The sequence below is a fragment of the Notolepis coatsorum genome (assembly GCF_963971535.1).
Source record: "Notolepis coatsorum genome assembly, chromosome: 1".
Lineage (NCBI taxonomy): Eukaryota > Metazoa > Chordata > Actinopteri > Aulopiformes > Paralepididae > Notolepis > Notolepis coatsorum.
In genome coordinates, this window is record NC_140165.1 from 161,515,166 (window position 1) to 161,542,256 (window position 27,091).

General features: G+C 41.3%; 1 protein-coding gene across 1 annotated transcript in view; it reads left to right on the forward strand.

The window, feature by feature from the left end:
- wdfy3 (WD repeat and FYVE domain containing 3) overlaps window positions 1-27,091 on the forward strand; it is a 415,649-nt gene that overhangs the window by 49,873 nt on the left and 338,685 nt on the right. Inside the window, exon 2 of the mRNA XM_084308124.1 lies at window positions 22,288-22,498. Within this exon, the coding sequence (XP_084164250.1) occupies window positions 22,319-22,498 (180 nt within the window). The 5' untranslated portion in view covers window positions 22,288-22,318. The remainder of the gene's footprint in view (window positions 1-22,287; window positions 22,499-27,091) is intronic.

The window sequence follows — 27,091 nt, forward strand, 5'->3', positions numbered from 1 at the left end:
ACTATTGTGATTAAATAGCTATAACGTTAGGACATTGATTGATTGATTGATTGATTGAAAAGTTTATTAACAGATTGCAGAATGGGTACAGTACAGTACAGCTCAATACATACAATTGTTAAGGGGATGCAGACCAGAGAAAGACTTTCGTCTTGTTTACATCAGGGTCCCCCATTTTCAATTTATCATAACATATATGACATACAGATAGACAGTACGATACATTTATGACATATCAGATTTGCAAATACAGTACTGTTTGTGATACAAAAGTGTCCAGAAAAAGAGTGTATATACATTTGGCGTAGAAACTGTACATTGGAGGAGGTTGGGTGGGTGGGGTGGGGTTGGGTGGGTGGGTGAGGGCTGTACATTGGAGGTGGGGGGGGGGGGTTGGGTAGGGGACACCGACACACACACATTTTACACTGTACATTGGAATACTGACAAAGCCTTACTTGGTCATTTACTGTACAACTAGGTTAGGACATTTGTAGGGGCCAGTTTCGAATTGCAGTCTCACGTAGGTGTTTTTTGAGAGTGTTTTTGAAAGTGGGTAGTGATTCACATTCCTTTACAGCTTTAGGTAGGGCGTTCCACATTGATGTGGCATAATTGCGAAACGTGTTTAGTCCCTTGTTTGAGCCGAATCTGGGTTTTACATGATTTGTGGAGCTCCCTCTGGTGTTGTGATGGTGGTATTCACTGACCTTTGGGAAGTATTTTGACATGTACATGGGTACCTTGGTCGCGTAGTGTATCTTTTAGACCAGGCCCATTGCAAGTTGCTGTACTCTGTCGTCTACTCTAAGCCATCCTAGGTTGTCAAAGTGGGCAGGGGTGAGGTGGGTTCTAGGAGTCAGGTCAAGCAGTAGTCTGACTAGCTTGTTTTGAGATGTTTGTAATTTGTTTTTTAGTGCCTTTGAGGTGCTTTGGTACCATGAGGTGCAAGCATAGTCGTAGTACCCTTGAATGAGTGCTCCTGCTAGAGTCTTCAGGGTATTCTTGTTTACCAGAGAGGAGATCCGGTACAAGAATCGCGTTCGTTGGTTGACTTTTTTTTATTACATTGGATGCCATTTTGTCACAGGAAAGATTAGCCTCTAGGGTGGAACCCAGGTAGGTAATTTCATCTTTCCTTGTGATAATATTGTCACCCACTGTAACCGAGAAGCTGTCGGTCTTGCTGAGTTTGTCATTTGAACCGAAGAGAATGGGTGACAATCTTCTAGCTAAATCTAGTGCACCCATCCATTTGTTTAATGCAAACTATTGTCATTACACACTGTCCTTTATAAACTAAATACACTTAAATAGCTATGTAACATTATAGGACTATAGATGGAAATGATAGCTTCTAGAAGTTCTAGCTAAATCTGGTGCACCCATCCATTTGTTTAATGCAAACGATTGTCATTATACACTGCCCTTTATAATCTAAATAAACTTAAATAGCTATGAAACGTTACAGTACATAGGACTATAGATGGAAATGATAGCTTCTTGCTAAATCTGGTGCACTCATCCATTTGTTTAATGCAAACGATTGTCATTATACACTGTCCTTTATAATCTAAATAAACTTAAATAGCTATGAAACGTTACAGTACATAGGACTATAGATGGAAATGATAGCTTCTTGCTAAATCTGGTGCACTCATCCATTTGTTTAATGCAAACGATTGTCATTATACACTGCCCTTTATAATCTAAATAAATTTAAATAGCTATGAAACGTTACAGTACATAGGACTATAAATGGAAATGATAGCTTCTTGCTAAATCTGGTGCACTCATCCATTTGTTTAATGCAAACGATTGTCATTATACACTGTCCTTTATAATCTAAATAAACTTAAATAGCTATGAAACGTTACAGTACATAGGACTATAGATGGAAATGATAGCTTCTTGCTAAATCTGGTGCACTCATCCATTTGTTTAATGCAAACGATTGTCATTATACACTGCCCTTTATAATCTAAATAAACTTAAATAGCTATGAAACGTTACAGTACATAGGACTATAGATGGAAATGATAGCTTCTTGCTAAATCTGGTGCACTCATCCATTTGTTTAATGCAAACGATTGTCATTATACACTGCCCTTTATAATCTAAATAAACTTAAATAGCTATGAAACGTTACAGTACATAGGACTATAGATGGAAATGATAGCTTCTTGCTAAATCTAGTGCACCGATCCATTTGTTTAATGCAAACAATTGTCATTATACACTGTCCTTTATAATCGAAATAAACTAAACTAAAGGTGCCTAAATTATGCATTACTATATTTCATCACAATATAATAGATATAGCTAGGTTACTGACATTGTCATTGTGATAATGTCAGTAGTAGCTAGCTGTATCTATTGTTTACACTTGAAATATGTATTTTTATTTTGTCACAATATTAATTGAAAAATATTGTGTAAAATTGAACTGTATTTCTGAGTTGCAGCACTTAAAAACATTAAATGGACTGTTATATCTTATTCAATTGTGGACATTTATTCATTCCCACTTATTAGACACTATTTCTGATGGTAAAATGAGCATAAAAAGCAAAATACAGAATTCTGAAATATTAAAATGGAAAAAATTTAATTTGGGAAAAAATAAAATGGAATTTGGAAAATAATAAAACGGATTTCATATGGCTCTAACTTCTGGTTGTCCATATTTAAGCTCTACTCAGGTACTGGAACCGTGTCACTTCCTGGGTTTTTTTGGTGTCCTTTCCGACGACTTACATCTACCAAAAGCACAACTGAACTGCATCGCTTACGCCTCCCTTCTAGCAAGACGTCTCATTCTTATGAACTGGAAAGATGAACATCCTCCCTCATTTGGCAGGTGGATTTGCGATGTAATGTACCATTTAAAAGTTGAAAAGATTAAATATACTTTACGGGGATCCAGTGGGAAATTTGATGTGGTGTGGCAACCCTTTATCTCAACGGTTGACTACGTCTCTCACCTCCTGAAACAAGGACACTATAGGAACGACTCTGTAACACTAAATACTCTGAGAACTTTTTATTTTTTGATATTTTTTTTATTCATATATATAAATATATACATATTTTTTATTTTTATTTTATTTTTTAAATTTAATTATTATTATATATAATAATATATATATATATTATTATTATTATATATTACGTTATATATATATTATTATTATATATTATTATTATTATTATTATTATATATTTCTTTCTACATATTTTTTGGTGTTGGTCTGTTTTTTATTTATTTATTATTATTATAATTTTTGTCTTGTTTGTTTTGTCGATAAGTGTATGTATGCCACGTTCGTATTGTCTACTGCAGCGTTTCCCAAACTCTGGGTCGCGGACCCGTTTTTATTGGGTCGCCAATAAAAAAATTATATTTAATTCTTTATTTTTTTTATAAAAAAGCTGTTGATTCAGTTTGGCACCACATACTTATGTGAATCTGGGTTTTCTACTCTAGCATACCTGAAAAACAAATACAGAAACAGACTAAATGCTCAGCATGACCTCAGAATAGCACTTTAAAAAACCAAGCCCAGAATAGATCTCCTGGTTGAAAATTTCAACCAGCCACATACCTCTCATTAGATTTCATTGTGCCATAGATGAAATATTATACCCCTTCTAGCATGATGTCAGGTCAGTAGAATTTTTAAATAAGTCAGTACAAATTAATCAGAATGTTGCTCAATGTTGGGGTTTAAGGTTGAGGGACTGAGGGAGGGGGTAAGAAATGGAGCGTTGAAAAAGGGGTGAGAAATAGAAAGGAGAGTAGAACATGTTTGTTCATTTAAAAGTGTTACAAAATTGTATGTACATATGTTATGACTTATGAGGTGGTGAGCAACTTAACATTACACTCTGATTATTGCTGTGATGTACTTCTATAATTAAATAAATACATTTCATATACATTTGAAATTCATGGTTTGTTGTGTTTATCAGTAGTTTATAAATGTATGTTATGGCAATTCATGATGTATTTTTGTAAGTTTGGGTCCCGGGGAAACACCAACTTTCTCTTTTGGGTCTCGAGCTGAAAAAGTTTGGGAACCCCTGGTCTACTGTAATGTCTAAAAAAACTAATAAAAATGATCAAATACAAATAGTGAAAAAAAATAGCAAAATAGTTCCCCTTTAAGATGAATATCATCACCTTTTGTAAAATTAAGAAGTGAAAAGCATGTATTTTAGAGTTGAATATGTGTCTAATAATAACAGGACAGTCGGTGTACATGTGTGTAAATGTTTCATAGACAGTGGAGGGAGAGGCCTCGTTTCTAAAGGCCATAGAGTGGCATTAATCCACTGTGAGAAATGCACTGTCTTCCTCCAGGGGAAACGAGGATGCTTGGCTTGGATGGTAGACTCGCTGTCACATCCCTTAACTGTCTGCAGAGCTGGCTCTCTTTCCCGGAGAATCCAAAGTAAAACGGTCGGTGCTTTTTAACTACAGTTCACCTTGACTTAAGCTCAGGAGGTTGATGCCCGGCTCAGGGCTGTAGTACGTACTATATATAGCCTAGCTGTTCTTCAGACGTGAAGGAAATTCCACAGTTTGAGCAAAAATGTCTAGTGTACTCGGGTCATCACTCTAAGCATTGGATTTAAGATAAGATAAGATTCCCTTTGTAACTGAGGGGTACAATTCCCTGACTGTATTGATAAGTATGGTATTATTAAACCACTACCTCTTGTACTTTAACTTCTGGCCATCCAGTACATGATATAGATATGATGAACACTTTCCCACCTGATGAAACGAAGTCCACACAAATGTATAAATCGAATATTTTATATAGCAAAGGGTATATACAACGTTCACTTAATGACATTTATGATTTGAAATGCACTTGTATGGCAAATGAGTATTCGTAGGTAAATCAACATTGAATGTCCAATCTCTGGTTACGCAGGGAGCAAATATACAACCTGGTTCTTTAGGGAACTATAGCGATGGTACTTAAATGATTATAGCTGGATACACTAAGGGGGGGGGGGGGGTCCCGCTGGTTGTAAGACAGTAGGGGGGGGGGGTTAGAAGAGCCGCTGGCGGTATCCCATCTGGCCGACGATTTCTTGGGAGAATTCAGAGTCCTGAACACGATGCCCACAGAACCTCGGTCCGCAGATGAATACAGCTGGACCATCTGGTGGACGGTAGCTGCCGGTCCACAGATGAAGAGACGTGAGGCGACCTCACTCGGGGTAGAGCGCCGTCTCACCTGGACTCATCTCCGGGGGGTAGTTCCAACACTCAGCAGTGTTGGCCGTTATCCATGGAATAATCAAAGCACCCAAAGCATGTAGATAATCCAAGCCGTGGAAGGCTCGCCGTCGTCCGGGTAAAGTAATCCAATGTACAGGTCCACTTGTCCTGGCCCAGAACTCCTCGGATGAAAGCACCACACGTGGTCTGCCCAGCCTGGTTAAGACTCCAGATAGCGTCAGGAACGATGGGGGTGCTGCTCACTTTATAACTCTAACCGAACGATGCACCATACATAATAGACTATTATTAGCTTAATAGAAATACGTCCAACTCGACGGTATAGTGCCAAACTATGACAATTCAACTATTAATCCACACGATATCTCAATGCCTATTCTGAGGCCAAGTAGGCCTTACTGCACCACACGTGCGTCGTGGGTGAGGCTTCGCGTCTGTTACTAGGTTGGAGGGTAAAGAACTAATGGACTAAAAGAAAGTTCTACTTTACTTGCGCCATATATATATGCGCTGTGAACAAATAGTACCATTCGTATTTCGCCAGACGTATTCCTACGCGGAACCGGGCTTGCCACGACATGTTGGTCGGCACGATTGAACTTGAACCTAGGGGTATGGCTGCTGGCGCCAGGTTCTCGTCCAATGGTAGAATGAAACTATTATGGGCTGTTAGTAGACTAAAGGGATATTCAGTGCATATTGTACAAGGAATATACAGGGGATATCAAACGATATACAAATACTATTAAATATATATCCATAAATAAATATATATATTCGGTTTAATCTGATCCTTCACAACACCCTTATTTATCCCCTTATTTATCCCCTTGGTGAAATGTGGGTCTCATAGCAGCATGGGGAGGTGGGGTACAGGTATGGGCAGGGTAATAGTAGAACTTTAGGCAACAAAATAGATATAGGCAATAAAATTTGATCTGAAAAAAACTGTAAACAATGTAATTAACTCTGAATATATGACGCTGCCTACTTGGGATCTAGGCTATTTAAGCTGCCTACTTGAGATCTGTGGCAAGATACCTCTGCCACCTCTGCCCTGGCCAAGCCATTGTTCTCCAACGGAAAGAGTGGTGGCGCTACCATGCAGTTGTACCCATGGCGTTGTGCGTGGCTCCAAATTGCTGACATGCAGCCCAAAACAGTTGCAGTTTTTTTTTTTTTTTTTTTTTTTTTTATATATATTTTTCCCCCGCCTTTTTCCTCCGATTTTCTCCCATCCCAATGTTAGTCGTTATGCCAATTCCCAATCCCCTTCCTGGTCGCTGCGCACTTACCCCCCACAGTCGGTCTGGGAGAGTGGAGGCTATCACGTGCTTCCTCCGACACACGTCTAGCCAATCAACCGCTTCTTTTCACCTGGCAGCGCGGATTCTCACTGAGAGGGCGTAGCGTGTGGAAGGATCACACTATCCCACTTAGATCCTATCCGCGCTTAGCAGGCGCCCCGACCGAACTGTAGGAGTCGCTGTTTACAACGACCCGGACCCACCCCGCCAGCTTCTCCCACCCTCTAATACTGCCAATTGTATTAGTGTGAACGGCCAGCCAAGCTGGTGACAACCCCGGAGCTGTGAGCTGGATTCGAACAGGCGAATCCTAGCGTCTCCGGGGTTGGTGACGAACGCAATCTCCGCTACGCCACCTGACCGCCCTCAGTTGCAGTTATTTAAACTTGGACCACATTTACAGCCGAGCATCACAGTGCTACCAATGACTTTTCAGCTTTACAGCCGAGCATCACAGTGCTACCAATGACTTTTCAGCTTTACAGCCGAGCATCACAGTGCTACCAATGACTTTTCAGCTTTACAGCCGAGCATCACAGTGCTACCAATGACTTTTCAGCTTTAGCTTCCATGATGTTAGATAGAATCAACCGATGAAGGAGACACTATTTAGAAGAAATAACACATTAAAAATGAGGGGTGGGAAACTAAATGATACAGCAATATATCACAATATGTTGCGTGCCGATATATCGATACAATGATGCCAAGTATCGATATTTTAAATTTAATTAAATAAATTTATGAATAAATAATTTAGCTCGACAATTCCAATAAACTTTTCGGAACGAAGTGAAGAGACTGAAAAGAAAACATAATCTTATTGGATAAAACAGATGTTGACAACATTTTCCATTGGGGACATCATTTACAGTTGAAAAAAGGTAATAAATAGCAATTTATCACTATCGTGATATTACAATACTCTATTATCGTGATAATATCATGTTGTTGGGCCTCTGGTGATTCCCACCCCTTATTAAAAACATACAACAATCTAGGTAGACATATTTTATAGGGGTGGAACCAGGGTTTCCGTTAGAAAAAATTGTTGCCGGCCTCAGTGTCCGGTAGATTTCAATCTACCTGACAGTGACCGGTCAAATGAGAGAAATTCCGGTCAGAGTTTATTGAGCTTAAAAACAATTGATAGGCAAAAGAATGACAACAAAACAAAAGAATGACATCATCAAGGCATGTAGATTTATAATATTTTTACTTAAAACTAGGCTACTTTTGCGTATAAAGTCATTATATTCCAAATAAAATAAGTCCAGAGACTCGTGCTGCTGCCGACTTTAAATCAAATAGGTGTCTGTGGGCAGTCGCCCGACATTAATAAACAGTCTGTTATAATCACATTTTTATGAGCTAACGAATTCCGTTATATTGGACATTTGTATTAATTATATCAAGCGAAGAACTGAGAAATTTGGCAGAGAGAGACGGCAACATTATCGTGGGTTTGCGTGACGACTCTCTCCACCTCGCAACGACTTATTTGCAAAGAGTATGGCGCTGCAGAGCAGCTGATTCAGCTGTTATTGGCTCTTTTCTGGGGACCGCACAGCAGCGCCCCCCACCCAACATTGAATTGAAAATGGCTGAATTGGAGTACTGCTGGAATACTGCATTGTGCTGCTGCTGCTCCGGCTCTGCAGCTTCACAAAAGTTCGCACACCCAGCACTAAGCTCTCGCTGACAACGTCGTTGTCATTATTAGAAGCAACGAGGAAACAAATGTAATGATCGTTTCGTTCATCGCATAGGCTATTTAATTTTAGCCTATTTTAATACAATTCAAATAATCAAATTGTGCTTAGACTCAGGGAATTATTTTCACCGGACATTAAGACCGGAGAGATTAAATATGTCGGACTTCAACAGATTTTGCCGGTCAAATACCGGTAATTACCGGCTAACGGAAACGCTGGGTGGAACGGTTCACAAAATCCACGGTTCGGTTCGTAGCACGGTCTTGGTGTCACGGTTTTCTGTTTCTGTTCGGTATACGTTATTAAAAAAAAAAAAAATGAACACTCCAAAAATAGCCTAAAAATAATCCAACTTTTCAGTTATTCACAAGGACGTAGTCATGCAAAAACTGAAAGAATGAGGCAGTTTGACATCAGGCACATCATTTTGACAGTGACCGGGTTAGAGCTAGGGCCTAAAAGAAAAAATGGTTTGTTCCCGGTTGCCGACCGATCCTGCCGATTTAGGTGCGACCCAATTTATTTTATGAGTTATAAAAAAATAAATAAAAAATCTTTTTTTGCAATAACGTTTAATAAAAATCTTAGTCAAACCTTTAGTATTATGGATATTAAACATGCTGGCAGAGTACATGCATCCATGTTGTTGTGAACATTTTAATTAAATAAAGAAATTCCCTATCCATATAGTCACCATGGGAAAGAATAAAATAAAAAGTAAAATAAAATAAATTCCCTACCTACCCATGGCCTTAACTGACAACCAACAGGAAACAAACAATATTTTCTTTTATGCCCAGGAGAGATTTTGGTACAGCAAGAGGGGAGGCATTGCCGATTTAAACATGCTTCTCATTTATTTGGTAAAAAAAAAGGTTTACAGCTGTTTGCCATAAATAATGTTTGGCACACAAAGACCAAACTGACTGAAAAATATAGGCAACATTTGTCAAAGTATTAACTTAGTTCAAACAAACAATAATTAAACCTTTCCATTTTTGTGGCCACATTATAGACAAAGGCCATCAACATAAAGTATGCATATGCTCAACCAGCACTAGACTTTCTTATCAAAAAGGAAAAGTCACAGAAAAGATGATTAGGGTTTTAAATAAGGACGTTTATGGGGTTTCTTGTATTAATAATAATTTGCTAAACTATTAGGGCTGTACCGAATGCTTCGAAGCTTCGATCATAATGTTCACATTCAAATTCTAAATCAACATTCGAATTAAAAAAATGTAATAATTTATTTTATTTTATTATTTTTTAATCTTTTTTTGTTGTGTCTACCGGTATTCAATCTGTTTAAACTAATGGGGGTTTTCTTCACAGTTGCAGTTAAAGATTAGGCTACGCTACACTAATATTATACTATAAGACGTCACCATCACTTTCATACCAACCGTGCCCTTGTGCCGTGGATTATTTATGTTGATGAAACTGATGAGTTATATTCATTAAAGAAAGTTGATTTAATAAAAGAAAGACTCATTTAATCAGATTAATCACTTTATTCAAATTGAGGATTTAGTTAAAAAAAAATTATGAAGTAATTCTTTTTTATAGACATTCGAAGCTTCGTATGTTAAAAAATGACATTCGGTACAGCCCTATAAACTATGATGTCGCGTTATGGGTTGGCAATACAGACGCACAGTTGACACACACGCTCTAGTCTCCTGGCTCGTTATTGAACACAAAGTTATCTTCTGTTGTCGAGCCTCGTCAATATACCCCCATTCCCCACTAATGGAACGGGTGTCGTGGAGTCACTTTGCTGTGAGCGTTTCCATGGTTACCTTGCGGCTAAAGTTAGTTAGCTCGTGGCTAACGTAACGTTAGCCTAGCTTGCTGCTAACGTAACATTAGCCTAGCTCGAGGCTAACATTATAACCGATCAATACACAACATGCCCTGAACCGTGGAGGTCGTACTGAACGGTGTACGGTTCGAATGCGTACCGTTCCACCCCTAGTATTTTATGGTTAAAATAGTATTGCATGGTAGCATTCTATGATACAAATATTTCTCAAAGTTTCCTTTGATTCTAATCGATTTGATTCTTAAAATCCCAAGATTTATATTATTTATATTATATCCCAAGTATTTTTCTCCCCAAAGGGTGTGTGAAGATTTCCCTCAAAATGTGTTTAGTTGAAATTCAGACTCGGAAGGGGGAGCTGACCAACCACACCTGGGCTATAAGCCGGCCGGAGGTGGGCGTGGCCGGACAGATGAAAGGTGCATGTGAGAAGTTTTCAGTTGACGCGCATTAGGCGCCGAGTGTATCCCATAGTGCGAAGCAGACAGCTACGCTAATCATATAACTAGGGTTATAGGATAACCTTAGTTTTCCTTGCATTACATTTCTTTTATCTTTTTTTTGCAGTGAAAAGCTTTGGGCCAGTTTAGAAACGGATGCATCGTTGTCCAATACATGATTGCTCGGTCCTCTGTTCCACTGTGTGTGTATGCGTGCATGTGTTAAAACTATTGTACACTGTACTTAAATATCTTACATTTATTTTAAACCCTTGTGTTTGCTATTTTATTGAAATAATTTTAAAAAATTTCAGGAAATTACAGCAAATGGCTTTCTTTAGTGCAAAGTTCTTTGCCCCTCTGACAAGGGCCACAGCCCCCCTCTGGATCACCCCCTAGTTGGGACTCGGCACCATCTTGTTTGAAAATCCTGGGGAAAGCCCTGCATGCTGACCCCCCTGAAACCGGCGCCATCAAACCCAACTGAACTCTATATCGAATCGAAATCTAACCGGGACCCTGTGAAACCGAACGGAATCATGCTAGATGCTTGTACCCAGCCCTAGCATCGACCAGCGCCCTACCTCGTGGTAAAAAAATACAGAATGCTGGTCATCATGAGTGGGCAGCTTTAGGCTTTACATGAGAACATTACATTCTCCTGTGTCCATATACCATGTAAGGTATTTCACCAGATTAGTCTGGCTTTCTCTGCAGTCATTCTGTGTGGTGGATTCTGTTAAGCTTGGACCTGGAGACAGTTGTGTACTGTAGTGTTAAACCGTATAACAGAATCAGGAACAACTCGGCTGTGTAGCACTTCGCTCTTAAAATTTACAGGATAATATTTTGGACATGTGCAAATCTGAAATTGGCTTTTAAAACAGATTTTTCAAACCTTTATTTATTCTAATAAATCTATTTAGCACTTTTCACATATGGACCGCAGTTCAGAGTGCCCCACATCAATGGACCTGTCTCAAACCCTGCCCTCTTTTCTTGATCCTCCAATCACAACTGTCGCTTACCTCGGACAAACCAAGTTTGTCCGAGGTAAGCGACAGTTGTGATTGGAGGATCAAGAAAAGGGGCAGGGTTTGAGACAGGTCCATTAGTATAAAATGAACATAACTATAAAATCAGCATACAGTTGACAGAATAAAAACAAATGCATAAATTGCAGACATAAGAATAGGTATAAAAGACAATAAAAGTTGTGCAACGTAAACATGCAGACTTAGGGCTCGCGTCCACCTGCCTCATATTTATGACCGCACACGTTTTTTTCAATGTATTCCAATGGGGAGGGGCCGTATGGGGGAGGGGCCGTATGGGGGAGGGGCCGTATGGGGAGGGGCCGTATGGGGAGGGGCCGTATGGGGAGGGGCCGTATGGGGGAGGGGCCGTATGGGGAGGGGCCGTATGGGGAGGGGCCGTATGGGGAGGGGCCGTATGGGGGAGGGGCCGTATGGGGAGGGGCCGTATGGGGAGGGGCCGTATGGGGGGGGGCCGTATGGGGAGGGGCCGTATGGGGAGGGGCCGTATGGGGAGGGGCCGTATGGGGAGGGGCCGTATGGGGAGGGGCCGTATGGGGAGGGGCCGTATGGGGAGGGGCCGTATGCGTATGGGGAGGGGCCGTATGGGGGGGGGCCGTATGGGGAGGGGCCGTATGGGGAGGGGCCGTATGGGGAGGGGCCGTATGGGGAGGGGCCGTATGGGGAGGGGCCGCATGGGGAGGGGCCGTATGGGGAGGGGCCGTATGGGGAGGGGCCGTATGCGGCCGCCTATAGGAAGTGCGCTGCAGTCTGCTTCTTTTTTCAGCGCCTTTCAGCTTTATTGTGCGGCCGCACCAGCGTTTAAAGTTTAAACTTGCTGAACTTTTTTTCTCACCGCATGCGCCCGCCCCAGTACTACCGGGCGCACTGGACCCGGGCCCTTAAGAACATGCATAAAATAAGTACAATAAGTACAAACTTCAAAAGTCTTTTAGGAGGTTAACTGAGGTGAAGCCATTGAGAAATGGGTAGGGTTCACTTTCCTACATGGGTTTGGAGAGTATGGAAATAAATTACTGTAAAAGCACAAACAAAATCATTAGAAGGGGGGGGGGGGGGGGGTCTGAAAATTCATCACCACACTGAATTGCTTACCCCCAAGCGACACTGCATACACAACATTTGTATTAGTCAAACTGGCTAAAATATTAAACAATAAATCTTTTATGTCTATAAATAGGTCTGGAAAAGTACGTCATTTTGGTAAATGGGCTGAATGGTGTTGTCTGGATGCAGCCTTGGGAGGATGTTAACTGACCCGGCCTGTCCGCCTTGTTGAAACACAATCAATGTTTCAGACATATTGGGTTTTACTACTCTTCCCCTCTCCCATCTATCATGGATCTTCCAGATATCCTTCCGTTCCTTGACCTGAGAAATATAATGCGTAACTTTGCCTTTTAATCCATCACCCTCCTGCCCTGGGAGAACAGGGACAATGGAGATCTTGAGATTCAAAGTGCAATGTGGTCAAGTCTGGGATTTTTGGGGTTTTGGAGACGGTCAGTGAGTGAAGTAGTTGAAGTAAAATAGGAAGGTGATAATTAATAGAATTTTGAACCTTCCAGAATCAGCCTGGTGTCTTCTCTTTACTGGTGTCTTCTCTTCACTAGGGTTGGGTACACTACCTTTCACATTTTGAACCGATACCGGTACCTAACGGTACCTTTTTCAGTACTTTAGTCTCTAAAAATGTAATCTACCTACCTCAGTTGTAAAAAAAAAAAAATTATAATAATTCAAAACTTCAAATAATTTATTATTATTTATTTGGAACAATTTGTTAACACTTTGATTACCAGCCATGCGGTGCACCTTACCCCCGTTAAATGCCACCACCCCTTTAATGATAGTGTTGTGAACGCATAATCTCTGTCTTAAATGATGGCTATGTGTCTAATCTGCCCGTCGTTTATCAATGACTTGTTTGCAGTCAACATTGTCGAAACGGATTGTTTTTTAATCGCTTCATTTCCGTTTTATAGCATTTTGAAAAGCCCTCGGTTTCAAAGAAAATATAAAGATTCCGTGATAATCGCCCTTTACTGGAATATTCTGGCATACACAAAAAACGTTGGAATTTTTCGGCCTATTTATGAATCGTTTTCAAATAGATTAGTATATGTGTACTTATGCACGCTATAGAAGCTGGCTGAAATATCGATTCTCTCATTTCCTGATCTCGCACACACACACACACACGCACACACACACGCACACACACACACACACACACACACACACACACACACACACACGCACACACGCACACACACACACACACACACACACACATGCATAGGGCAAACGCTGATATATCTGTGAAAACAGCTCTGATTATCCTAAGACTGGTCAAATAAATTCCTTACCTCAGATCAGATGTTATCCAAAAAGATTATTCCAATTCCTGATCGCCATTCCAAATATCGATCGCGTTTATTGATTCAGCGTTGGGTACTGTAAATACATAATCCATGCGTCTTCCGGGCCGGCGATCACTTGGTCTCTTCAGTTGGCTTGACGGAAAAATAAAATGAGGAAACTAACCCCCCCCCCCCTTCATCAGTCTAAAGTAATGGGGTGCAGTTACACAGGGAGAGACGATAGGGGGCGGTAACTCAACGGTCCGCAAGAACTAACGACAACGCGTGGCTGGCATTCAAAGTGTTAATATATACTGTATATAATATATAATATTGCAGCGAGCATCGGCTGTCTGCATCTAGCTTTGTAAAGTGTAACACCGTTTTCGGCTTGCCATTGCCCCGACTGCTTTGTTGTTGAATCAAATCAAATCCTAGGTAAGCGTGTATTTTATACGTGTTTGTCCGCCAATCGTTGAACGCCAACCACGTATATATACGTAATTTGATCGTTATTTCTTTTATTCGCTATTTCTCATCGTTATCCATCTAGGGAGCCTGTGTAACCATAGGGAATGAGTCTGAGATCGCAAAACTCCAATACCGCCGCCTGGTGGTATGCGGCCGATGTTGCACTCCCTTTGAGACTCTGTGTATGTGGCTGTGCGTCGATGAAATTCCTCCGGGCAGACTTTTCTAGTAGCCTGGACCGAGGGCTTTACCCGATCGCATTGAATAGTTTTCGGGACCCCCGATTCATTATGCTGTGGTGGGTTATGTCGTGGCCCAAATGGACATATGATCTACCAGATGGCAATCAAATAATTGGAATATTCTTTTTGGAATCTCACCGGCCACAGGTAAGATCAATTTAACGTCAATTTCAGCATGATTGTGCCTTGTTTCCATAGCCATCGCCCTGATCAGCGTATGCTGTTGTACTAACGAATGCCGTTATTTACAATCAATTAATCAGAAACGACCCCCCCCCCCTTTCATGCATTCATGATGGAACATAATATACCGATCATATGCATTTGAATTTTTTATTGTAGCGTGTATAGGGACGAAATGCCAATGGATTAAGTATAATATGCGTCGCAGCCTATTACTAGCCTCCCAGGAATGACCCTAAACCGCTCTAAAACCATACTTATATTCACCACGGTATAAAACGGGAATGTATGGATGGAAAAATTATTCCTTTTTCACATCTTGAACGATAGATACTCGATGTCAAATGGGTCATAGTATTGCATCTAGGGCTGTCGCGGTATGACATTTTCTCACCGCGGTTGTGTGTGTGGCTAATCACAGAGGGATGCGGTGGTACCGCACTTCTATATATAAAAAAAAATTCATTTTTTTTTTATTTTTTTTTATATATATATCTGTATATATATTTATTATTATTAAGACATGCGAACAAGGTGAGCGACTCCATTGGTTTAATGCGTGGCAGCACATAGTCATATCCCGTTCCCAGCGTGGCAGAGAAAGAGTTAACACATTGACTGCCAGACCCGAGATTTCTCGGATTTTGGTCGTTCTTTCTTTTATTCGATTTTTCTATTAATTATATCTTCACGGACCTCTGTGTTACCATAGGAAATTATTCTGAAATCCCAAAAGCGCAATACCGGCCGCATCCTGCTAGGTGGCCCTATTGCCCACCCGTTGAAACCTTTTTTTCACACTGGGTGTTACATCTAATTCCCTCCGGGTGCAGTATTTTGCTTCAGGCAAGTCTAGCGGTTCACCCGATCACATTGAAACGTGTCCAATGCCCCTTGATGCATGTGTTGTGTGGATTATGTCGGGGACCCAATGGACACCAATACTAGAAATTGCGATCAGACAATTGGAATATTCTTTTTGGGATACCTCCTATAAGGTAAGGACTATATGACATCGGGCTGCATAGGTTTGATTGATTGATTGAAAACTTTATTAACAGATTGCAGAATGGGTACAATACAGTACAGCTCAATACACACAATTGTTAAGGGGATGCAGACCAGAGAAAGACTTTCGTCTTGTTTCCACCAGGGTCCCCCATTTTCAATTCATCAGGACGAAGGCCGAACGTTCAGACCTTCGTTTGTTACGTTGGCATTCGAATCTTAATTAATGGGTTCGAACCTCCGCTTTTTTATCTTTTTTTATTTTTCAAAATATATATCAGAATGCGATACAGTATATCAGAATATCACAGTACTATGTTGTGTTTCAGTGTTTCCCACAGGATTTTCAGAGACTATGGGGGGTGAACCTCCGACCCTCTAGGGAGCGGAACTTTTTTTCATTTTTTTTTTTTTTTTCATTTTAAAGTTAAATGCATCAATCTGGTGCACTTTGAGAGCAAAATAAAGAGGCTAGATCTATGATGAACTTTGTGCTCAAAACACAAAATCGACTAGACTAGTGCTTCCCAATCCTCTCCTCGAAGCACCCCAGCCGAGCCGTTCAATGTATTTGTTAAATTCCACCACCAGCACACCTGATTCAACTTAACTAGCCCTTTATTAGTTGAATCAATGTGTGCTGGTGGTGGAATTTAACAAATACATGGAACGGCTGGGGTGTCTCGAGGAGAGGTTTGGGAACCACTGGACTAGAGCATACATTTGAGCCATCAAAGAAATTAAGCAAAAGTGGTTACCTGTGTTGAACTGGTTTATTTTTTAGAAAATAAAAAAATATAGTGGATTACTATTACGACTACTACTACTGCCAATACTACTGATACATCCCTATTGGCAAACGTTATATTTAAAAAAAAATAGTAAAAAATTAATTTATTTTTATTTTTTTATTAACCCTTTCTCTGCCACGCTTATATCCATCCTTATACCGTCCTCTGCCAGCTCTATTTGTCTATGGAGATGTTCCCCTTCTTTGCAGGGCTATAACTTTTTAAATTGTATTGCTAAATTACTATGGCCCATTCAACATCAAGTATCTATCGTTTAGGATGATGTAGCAACGTTCTACTTTTTCATTCTCACATTCATACTAAAATATGGTCTAAAGTATAAATATGTTTTTATCGTTTTCTGCAGCATTCCATAGAACGTGAGTTATTGGTTTATAAGTCCGTGGCCGACGTTAAATCATTTATTTAGTATGGGTGATATGTTGATCGGACCAGTGTGTATGTATAATAATAATCAAACATGCTGAAACTCACCGCAGCTTCCTCGTAGCGTTGGGCGATCAGCGTGGAGCAGAAAGTTCTCTATTATGGGATGTCGATCTAGTTGGTCCAGTTCCAGGTTGTATAATACTATATACGTCCAAATCATGTTGTTTATCGAGTTATTGGCAACGGATTGCTATCCAGTGTCAGGGCTGTACACTGCGATCATCTCGTCGCAAATTGCCCCCTAATCTGGCCGGTGCGAGTGGAAAATATCATCTGGGGGCAAGCTTGCGAGTAGTGATTGCAACCCTTCATTCGCATTTCACTCCTAAATTAATCCATACAAATTGCATAAAACATTAGCCTACAACCAGGGCATAATGTTGCGGTTGTAATTTCATTAGACAGACCAGCGCGGACCTTTAATAACATGCAATTTGATTGACACGAGCAATGGGCTAACGTTAGCTGCTATCCACGGTATCCATTAGGATTATGCTAAGCTAACTAGCGTTAGCTGCTGCTAACCCTGGACACCAGTCAAAGCGGACTCCACAACACTAGTTCCATTCGGGAGGAAAGGGGGTGGGTTATATTGACAACGCTTGACAACAGAAGTTTAAACATAACTTCATATGTATTGGTTAGGCCTAACAAAATTAATAGTTGGTTTCAGGTTGGTTGTCAGTTTGGCCATGGGTAGGTAGGGAATTTATTTTATTTTATTTTTTAATTTTATTCTTTCCCACGGCGACTATGGATAGGGAATTTCTTTATTTAATTAAAATGTTCACAACAACATGGATGCATGTACTCTGCCAGCATGTTTAATATCCATAATACTAAATGTTTGACTAAGATTTCTATGAAACTGCATTCTTAAAAAAAAATAAATAAAATCGTTTTATTTTTTTTTATTTTTTTTTAATATACTTTTTTTTTTAAACTCATAAAATATATTGGGTCGCACCTAAATCGGCAGGGTCGGTCGGCAACCTGAAACCAACTATTAATTTTGTTAGGCCTTATTCGTTTCTGTTACTGTATATCATCCACTTTCCATCTCAGTCTGTTAACTCTTTCAATGCCATGCCTGGTTTTCCGTTTTACCGCTTGAATGCCACCATCCGCGCCAATGTTAACGTTAATATCGCCTAATCTATGTTTTAAATTATGGCTATGTGTCTAATCTGCCCATCGCATTATCAAATACTATTTTCCAGTCAGTGCTGTGAAGGCAGATTCTTTTTTTATCGCGTCGTTTCCGTTTCAGAGCAGTTAGAAAAGCCCCCGTTTTGATATAAAAAACAGCTCATTCTGGAGCATTCTATGAAAATCGTCTTTTAGTGGAATATTCCACAACGTTGATATTCGTCGGCCTTTTTATGAATCGTTTTCAAATAAACGCTAGATGATCAATATTATACGTGCACGCACGCACATTACGGCCGCGCACTGATAATCGCTCCGTTGATTTCCTCACGGACTTTTACAATGAAACCGAAAGAAGACATTTCACAAAACAGCTTATAACTTCATCAAACTTACTCCGATTATCCTACCACTGATAACATAGAGTCCTTACCTGACATCAGATGGTATACAACTGGTATATTCCAATTCCTGATCACCATTCGAAGAAATCGATAAGTGTATGGATCCAACGCGACACAGTAGATCTCTATGATCCGCGGGGATCTGAGGCTCCAGAATGAACTGTGGTAACCCCGGCTGGATCAGTGAACTGGAAAATGTGGAGTACCGGATTTTTTTCCCCATTCATTTTCATTGAGTCCATTCCAAAATCACTTATGTCATCTGGGAGACGACAGGGGGCGCTTTTTTCCACAGTGATTGTCGGCGCCCCTCGGCTATACTCGGGTAGGCTCAGGTGATGCAATAATTTTTCAGATCGCAAAAAAAAAAAAAAAAAAAAAAAAATCCGAGAAATCTCGTGAGTGGCTAGCAACCACCTATAAAAAAACACGAGAAATCTCGTGAGTGGCACTGAAAGAGTTAAACGCTTCCTGTTTACATTCGAGTGTGACGTCATCACCTACGGCAGCTTAGACGATCAAAACGCGAACCTAGAACAAAACCCGGGGGGGGGGGGGGGGGGCTGGCTCTCTCATTCGTTCTCGCCCCCTCTCTCTCTCTCTCTCTCTCGCTCTGATTGATTGAAAACTTTATTAACAGATTGCAGAATGGGTACAATACAGTACAGCTCTCTCTACATTCAATGATTTAAAGTAGCCAAACGTTACAGACAGTATAAATACTAACTGGATAGTTGATGATATAAACATTTAATTTCATTATCTGAAATATTCTAAAATCATTAAGTCTGCTACAGTGGTGCAGTGGCAAATTGACAGTAGGTCAAACGCTCCACGCGCGTGCGCGCGCATGCACAGTTTTTTTTGGCCGCTCTCGTCCTGCAGCTGGATACTATTGCCTCACAGCGCGGCCGTCAGCGCGCGGCCCAGAGAGCGCCGCTGGCTCTGCGGCTCTGCAGCTGCATGCTTCTCCGGGAGTCCGGTTGGATAATGCCATGTAAAAAGCGATTGCGCGTACTTCAGCCTCAGTGAGCGAGGTATAACGCCGTTATACCGAGTTATACCAGCACTGCAACACTGGTCTGCTATAAGCCATTATCCCTTTGTGTGTGTGATTATTATTTTCTCACAGTAGTGTGTGTGTGTATATATATATATATACAGGGGGCGAAATTAAAGCCCGCCGCCCGCCAGGGGCGCTCAGTTTTTACCTTTGGCGCTTGCCACTGGGGTGTCTGCCCGCCGTGTGGCGTGTAGACGTGTAGTTCATAACGATACTCTTATTTTGAAAATCTGTGCGTGTCTCATTTCCGCTCCAAGCGCAGTTCCAGTCATAATATCGATGGCTCCGGCAGTTAGCAGCATTCGGTTCGTATGATACTCTTATTTTGAAAGAAACCGTGGCAACGAGTCATATCTGCCCAGCCAGGCCAGCCCTGCAGCGGGATACTATTGGCTTCTGCTCATATCAACACAGAGAGGCAGTCTGCTCTCGTCTAGACCGGAACCTCCATGAGCTACCGTTACTGTTTAAACAATGACCCAGTCAACTATTCACTTTTAGTTTAATACATGACGAGGCATTGTCTAACGGTATCTAGCTGGCTAGCTACTGATATCAACAAATGCTCCAGCAATAGTCGACTCGAGTGCATAATACCTCCGTTCCCTCGTTAGCTAGCTCACGTTAGCTAGCTCACGTTAGATCTATATGTCCCAGTAAACTAAATTGTCTTAACGTTACCTAGCGGGCTAGCAGTAGCTCCTGATATCAATGTCTTATAACATTGATTCAATGCGTATTGTAGCTGAGGGCTTTATGAATGTGATTTGACCAAAGAACCCTAACATTATACCAATAGGGTCCAGCTGCAGCGCCGGAGAATCCTTGCATGCTGAATGTAGAGTATTAGTATAGGGTCCCGCTGCAGCACAGGAGAATCCTTTTTGGAGCTGGAGGCTACTAGAGTACACACAGACAGTGGAGCTGTTTACAGATAGCGAGCATTTTGACTTATTGCGTGGTGGCGATGTCTCGCAGATAATACAACTACAAGTATGATTATATAATATATATTTTATTTAAAAAAAATTTTTATATAAAATATATAATATTTTTTTTTAATCAAAAAAAATTTGGCAGGTAAGAAATATGCTTGGCGGGTAGATTCTTCCCATCTACCCGCCACTGGCCGGTGAGTCAAAAAGTTAATTTCGCTCCCTGTATATATATATATATACATATGTGTGTGTGTTTGGCTAAAGTGGATAGAAAACACAGTACTGTGCAAAAAAAAGGCACCCAAAAGTTTTTATATAAATGGTCTTAGATGTAAATACATTTTTTATTAGTGTGTCAGTAGACTACTCTTAGTACATTTTCATTAAATTATTTTTTAAAGCATCTTCATGGTTTAATAATGCAAACATATGTTGCAGGGACTTATTATAATCATCATATTGGCGTGACTGTATGCATCAAAGGGTTAAATCAAGCATTTTTAAGTGCTTTAGAGGAAATGTCAAAATATTGCGATATATATCGTGTATCGTGATATGGCCAAAAAATATCGCGATATCATTTAGAGGCCATATCGCCCAGCCCTACTATAATGGTAAAATAGTTATTTAAAAATGTGCCCCTAAAAAATATTCTTTGCCCCTAAATTTCTCATTTAGGGGCAAGTGTGCCCCTAGTGAAAAAGCTTAGCGTACAGCCCTGAGTGTATCAAGCTGGAGTCCCGCTAGCGATAGCGAGTGGCCGGACGAAATATGGGTGAGCACCACTTCCGGCGCGTCACTTCCGGTTTTGGCCAGATGGCGGTCTTGAACCGTTGGAGAGTTGAGAGGAGATCAACAGCAAGTCTCAAGTCTCCGTGGGTGAAATATGATTGCCATGACAGATTTTTGAAATATTGATCTCAAAGACGCTGTAAGACGTCATTGGCAGATTAAGCATGGCGAGCAATGACGTCTAAAGTCGTCCTTGGCGATTTAAAGGGTTAACATTGTTTTTTTGTTCATTATACAACTGTGGCGGGACTACTTAGACGGGCCGCCACAGTCTAGGTAATTAATTGGAAACCCTGTGTTTACAATAATTCAAAAGTCACGCGCGAACATGGGTCACAACAACACAGTCTAGTGAGATGAGGAGGGGTCCCCGACTCCCCGTCATATCAGGAAATGAATAAATTCTTTTTTGCATGATTAAAAACGATGGTTCGAACGTCCGTTCGAAAAACCCTGGCGAATGTTCGAATCCCAAAAACAGGCTTGGGGACAGCCCTAATGGTGCGTCCCTACTATTCAATTTAATTTTAAACCTTGACATTTACAGTAATGTCAAGTTTACAAAACAAGACACAGTCTATCAGCAATTTCAGACATATGGACACAATAAATAAGAATAAACTATACATAATCAGCTAAGACGGTTACAAGTCGACACACAGTGGTCCGATATCATACTTTTAAATGCAGCAAAAGATCAGTCAGTTGGAGGGAATTCCAGGTGTCGGAAGCATCAAAGGAAAAAGCAGAGGAACCCTAAGAACCAACCAGTCATTTGAACATCAGTCAATAGCGTCAGTCATAACAGTCTTATTCCCCCCCCCCCCCCTGCAGGGCTGGCTTTGGCCTGACGAAGCCCCTCAAGATGAACATGGTGAAGAGGATCATGGGGCGGCCGCGGCAGGAGGAGTGCAGCCCCCAGGACAATGCGCTGGGCCTCATGCACCTCCGGCGCCTCTTCTCCGAGCTCTGCCACCCGCCGCGCCACATGACCCAGAAGGAGCAGGAGGAGAAGCTCTACATGATGCTGCCCGTCTTCAACAGGGTGAGTCCAGGTTGGCCTGCAAAACACTCTGACCTTCAGGCCGGAATATTTCATTGGAAATCAACAGCATTCTGGTCCTGAGACCTTTGTCAAGGACCTTGTGAAGGTCTTCAAACCAAAACGTTGTGTGCTTTCAAAATGTTTTAACGAAGGCTGTCAACGTTAACGCGGTTATTGCCCGATTCTATTAACGCCACTATTTTTTTTAACTCACGATTTACTTTTAAGAATTTCTTTTATAATCTTTTTAAACTTTTTTTTATTTTTTTTACTAGACATCACTCAGGTGTATTATTGATGCTCTCATTGATACTATGTTTGTTTCTGAAGTGTGTGTGTGTGTGTGTGTGTGTGTGTGTGTGTGTGTGTGTGTGTGTGTGAGAGATATATATAGAGAGAGAGGGGGGTGAGAGAGATGAGGAAGGGGCAAGAGAGAAAGAGAGCTGGGAGAGTGTGTGAGAGAGAGAGGGGGGGGGGGTGTGTGATTACTCAGCCCTTGTGTGGGTGAATGTAACAAGTTCCTTACGTTTTCTTTCCCCTATTATTTCATGCACACTTTATTCATTGTTTTAAATTATTATTTTCTTTTAAGTTATTTTGTGCATCACTGTTTTGAATTTGATGCAAATTTGCAATGCATGAGGGGTCATCCTTTTGTGTTAAATGGCTGCATAAAGCAAGCATTTGTTGACTCGCATGTTGATAAGAGTATTAAAACTTGGAACTTGAAAAAGATCTGTTTAAGGTAGAAAATTAATTATGGACAATCATGCGATTAATCGAGTTAAATATTTTAATCGATTGACAGCACTAGTTTTAACACATCAAGTGCCGTTCAGCAGGTGGCGCTGTGGGCCGTGAGTGCCAGCGCTCTGTTCAATGGGGATAATGCCTGTTTTTGCAGTGCTAAACCTATTAGGGGTGTAACACCCCTTCCTGACATAGAGCGACGCGAGCGAGCGAGAAAAAGTGATTAAAATGTATTTGTTTCAATCAGACTATCCTGACCTGCCGCGAGCAAGAGCGAACTGAGCAGCGATGTCGTTCATCCCTCAAATATTCGCTCGCTGTGTCTCTAGTTGAGCGATTATGCGGCCGAGTCCCACCCCTAAACACTTTTTATTGGTCGAGAATAGCAGGCTGCCCTGTGCTTCCAGGTAACACACACACTCGGACACTCGCTACGTCATATCAGGACAGTGTCGTGCGCGATTTCGTCTCCAGTTTGCTCGCTCGCTGCCTGTCAGGAACCGGTGTAACGGTACACAAAAACCACGGTTCGGTACGTACCTCGGTTTTGAAGTCACGGTTCCGTATGGGTTTTCGGTACAGTGGGGGAAAGTTTGGCTTTCCATGTTCCACTCAGGGGTGATGTAGTGTGCAGTAACTAATTGTACTTGTAGGGCTGTCAACGAATATTCTATATTTATATTAATAATCGGCTTGTAAAAAAAGAAAAAAGAAAAAAAACATATTAAATTGTGGGGAAAAAAACAGCCCCCGGTGGGCGGTCGTTAGTGGTTAACATACCGTTGTATTCGTTCGGTACACAGCCGCACTGAACCTTAGGTCCAGTACTGAAACGGTTCGGTACTGATACGTGTACCTTTACACCCCTAAAACCTATATTAAATATTATAGCTATTAGGGATGCACCGATATGAAAATGTGCCACCGATACCGATTGTTCAACTAACACAATCGGCCGATACCGATATTTGTGGCACATTTTTTTTTGTTATTTTTTATTTATTTATTTTTTGTAATTTAAATTTTTTTTGTAATATATATATATATTTTTTTATTAAACTACTGTATATTTGTGTTACAAATTGTGCTCACTGATATGAACATAGGCCTCTTTACTTACTTAAAAAAAGGAAACATCAAGAAATAGCACTATCTCACTCCCAGTATGGTCTGCCGGGCTGCAGCTAGATACTAGTTCTCCCAGTATGGTCTACCGGGCTGCAGCTGGATACTATTGTCTCAACCAGAGCTCTCGACCAATGAAATTTTGATTGACAGTCGATTCTGCCAATTACGTCACACACAGCTTGCACCCGCCTCTGCTGTTACCACCAATCGGCAAGCGCGTATAAATTTTTTACTTCCGCTTTTGTCCGCCATTGATTTTGACGAGAGCTGAGCTCTACAACAACAACAACAACGTTAGATCCCCGCGGCGGCGCGGCCGACGTTTAGATTTTAGCTCCGCAGGATGACTAAACGAGGCATAATGATTTTACTGCAACGAATGTTATAATAAAACAAAGCCTTTCTATACATGTGTCTGATTGAAAACTTTATTAACGGATTGCAGAATGGGTAAAACTCAGGGCTCTATGAGCAACGGAAGGAACTGAGCTAGTATGAACGAGTAATGCTTGCTACGTTCGGGTAAATAATATGCTGATGTTATTGAACGTGTAACACTAACTATATAACGTTAATGCCACAAAACGAATGCATTTGTTAATCATAAGTAGTAACTTTGATGCAGTAGCTTGTGTGTGTGTGGGCCGGGGGCGGCGTTGTGCAGGTCGCGACGCAACTGAACTTTTTTTTGCCGTTTGACGCGACACAAATTGATGGATATTTATCGGCTACTGCCATCGGCACATTCGAGCTTATCGGCCGATAGGCCGATTGCAGTCAACAAGGCACTTATCGGCCGATACCGATACCCGACCGATACATCGGTGCACCCCTAATAGCTATGGATCTAATAACAATGTCGATTGTCAGTGAGTTTCTTCCGGTCAACATGCAAAAAACTGAAAAAAATTTCATCCATACATTTCCGTTTTATACTGTGGTGAATATGAATACAGTTTTAGAGTGATCCTGTGTAATCCCAGGCAACTCCTTTTTTATTATAAATTGTGCCATTTCTCGCCTGATTATTGAATCGATCTGAAATCAACGCTAGATTATCGGTATTATGTTTCATCATGCATGCACGAAAGGGTGGGGGCGGGAGATAGTTTTTCTATGCTTTGAGCACCACCAACGGCATACATTACACAGTACATTACAGACACATGCTGCGATCGCGGGAAAATAATCCAATTATCTGATCGCCATTCCAAATACTGATTGCGGTCGTTTGTCCAACGTTATCCAGAATTGCAGATGAACGGGCGGGCGGGGACCCTTGTCGAGGCAACTGTGGTGGCGCTTGTCTTGCCGGAGTGTTCAGACCCCGCCCCCACGCCGCAGCTCGGCCAAGAAAACAAACCACATTGTTTCAAATGGAGTGCAATAGCGGCCGCAAGGCGTTAGGTGGCGGTATCGGACTGTTGCGGTCTCAGAGTGCCACACATTGCCATAGCACAGCAGGATGAATGGAAAATAGCGAATAAAAGGAAAGACGACACAGAAACGTAGATCTACGTTTCCGGCACTCAACCGCTGGGCCACAGAAACGTAGATCTACGTTTTTGGCAATCAAAGGGTTAAGAGCAAGTAAAGGGACAGTACACTGAAGTTTCGTAGGCTGTCGATTTTTCTCCCTAAGCACGTTATAACAGTCGGGTACATGTGAAGATGCTGGTCAAGTTAAGCTGTTTTAAGTTGGGGGTTGCCAGCCAGTCAAATGCTGGTCAAGTTGAGCCTTGGCTGGTAAGGTTGTCCAGCCTACCAGCCACTTTGTCAGATACCCAGTCATGGTTTGGAGGTTATTTTCAGTTTGTCTGGTAAGGAAGTAACCCTGCCTGGTGAGTTTTAGAAGTCAACGTCCTATTTGGACAGTTTCCTGCCCCGGTTCAAAAAGCACTCCATACTGAACCATGTTGACCGCATCTTTCATTTTCATTTTTCAAACCTTTATTTCAACTCGTAAGACAATGAGCTTACCCTCATTTACAGTGACGACAAGCTTACAAAACAAGACGCAGTTAAGAAGCAAATTCATACATATAGACACAACAAATAATAATAAACAATAAAGATTAACCCATTCTCCGCCAATCACGTGTTAAGGCGGGTTTCTCCGCCATGCGTTGTCTGCCAATCACGCCGTAAGGTGATCAGGAGGAGGAGATCAATATTTCATATTTTCGTCATGGTATTCATATTTCACCCACGGAGTCTTGGCTGATGCTGTCTGAGCCATCACAACTCTGCAACGCTTCAATACCGCCACCTGGTTGCCGATCGGCGAGTTGCCAAACCGGACGTGCCCGTTGGAGCTCGGTCCGTCCCCTAATTTCGTCTGGCCACTCGTTTATCGTCCCGGGGCTCAATACAGACACCGTGGATATGGATCTTTGCCATAACTCAATAATCAACATGATTTGGACGTGTATTAGTAATATACAAACCGGAAATGGATCGCATCGATCAACATCACATAATTGGGATCTGTTTGCTCCACTCTCATCGCCCAATGCTACGAGGAGACTGACGTGAGTTTCAGCGTTTTTCTTTATCATTTTCGATACAAACTGCTCTGATCAATATATCACCCATACTACATAAACAGGGGGCGAAATTAAAGCCCGCCGCCCGCCAGGGGCGCTCAGTTTTTACCTTTGGCGCTTGCCACTGGGGTGTCTGCCCACCGTGTGGCGTGTAGACGTGTAGTTCATA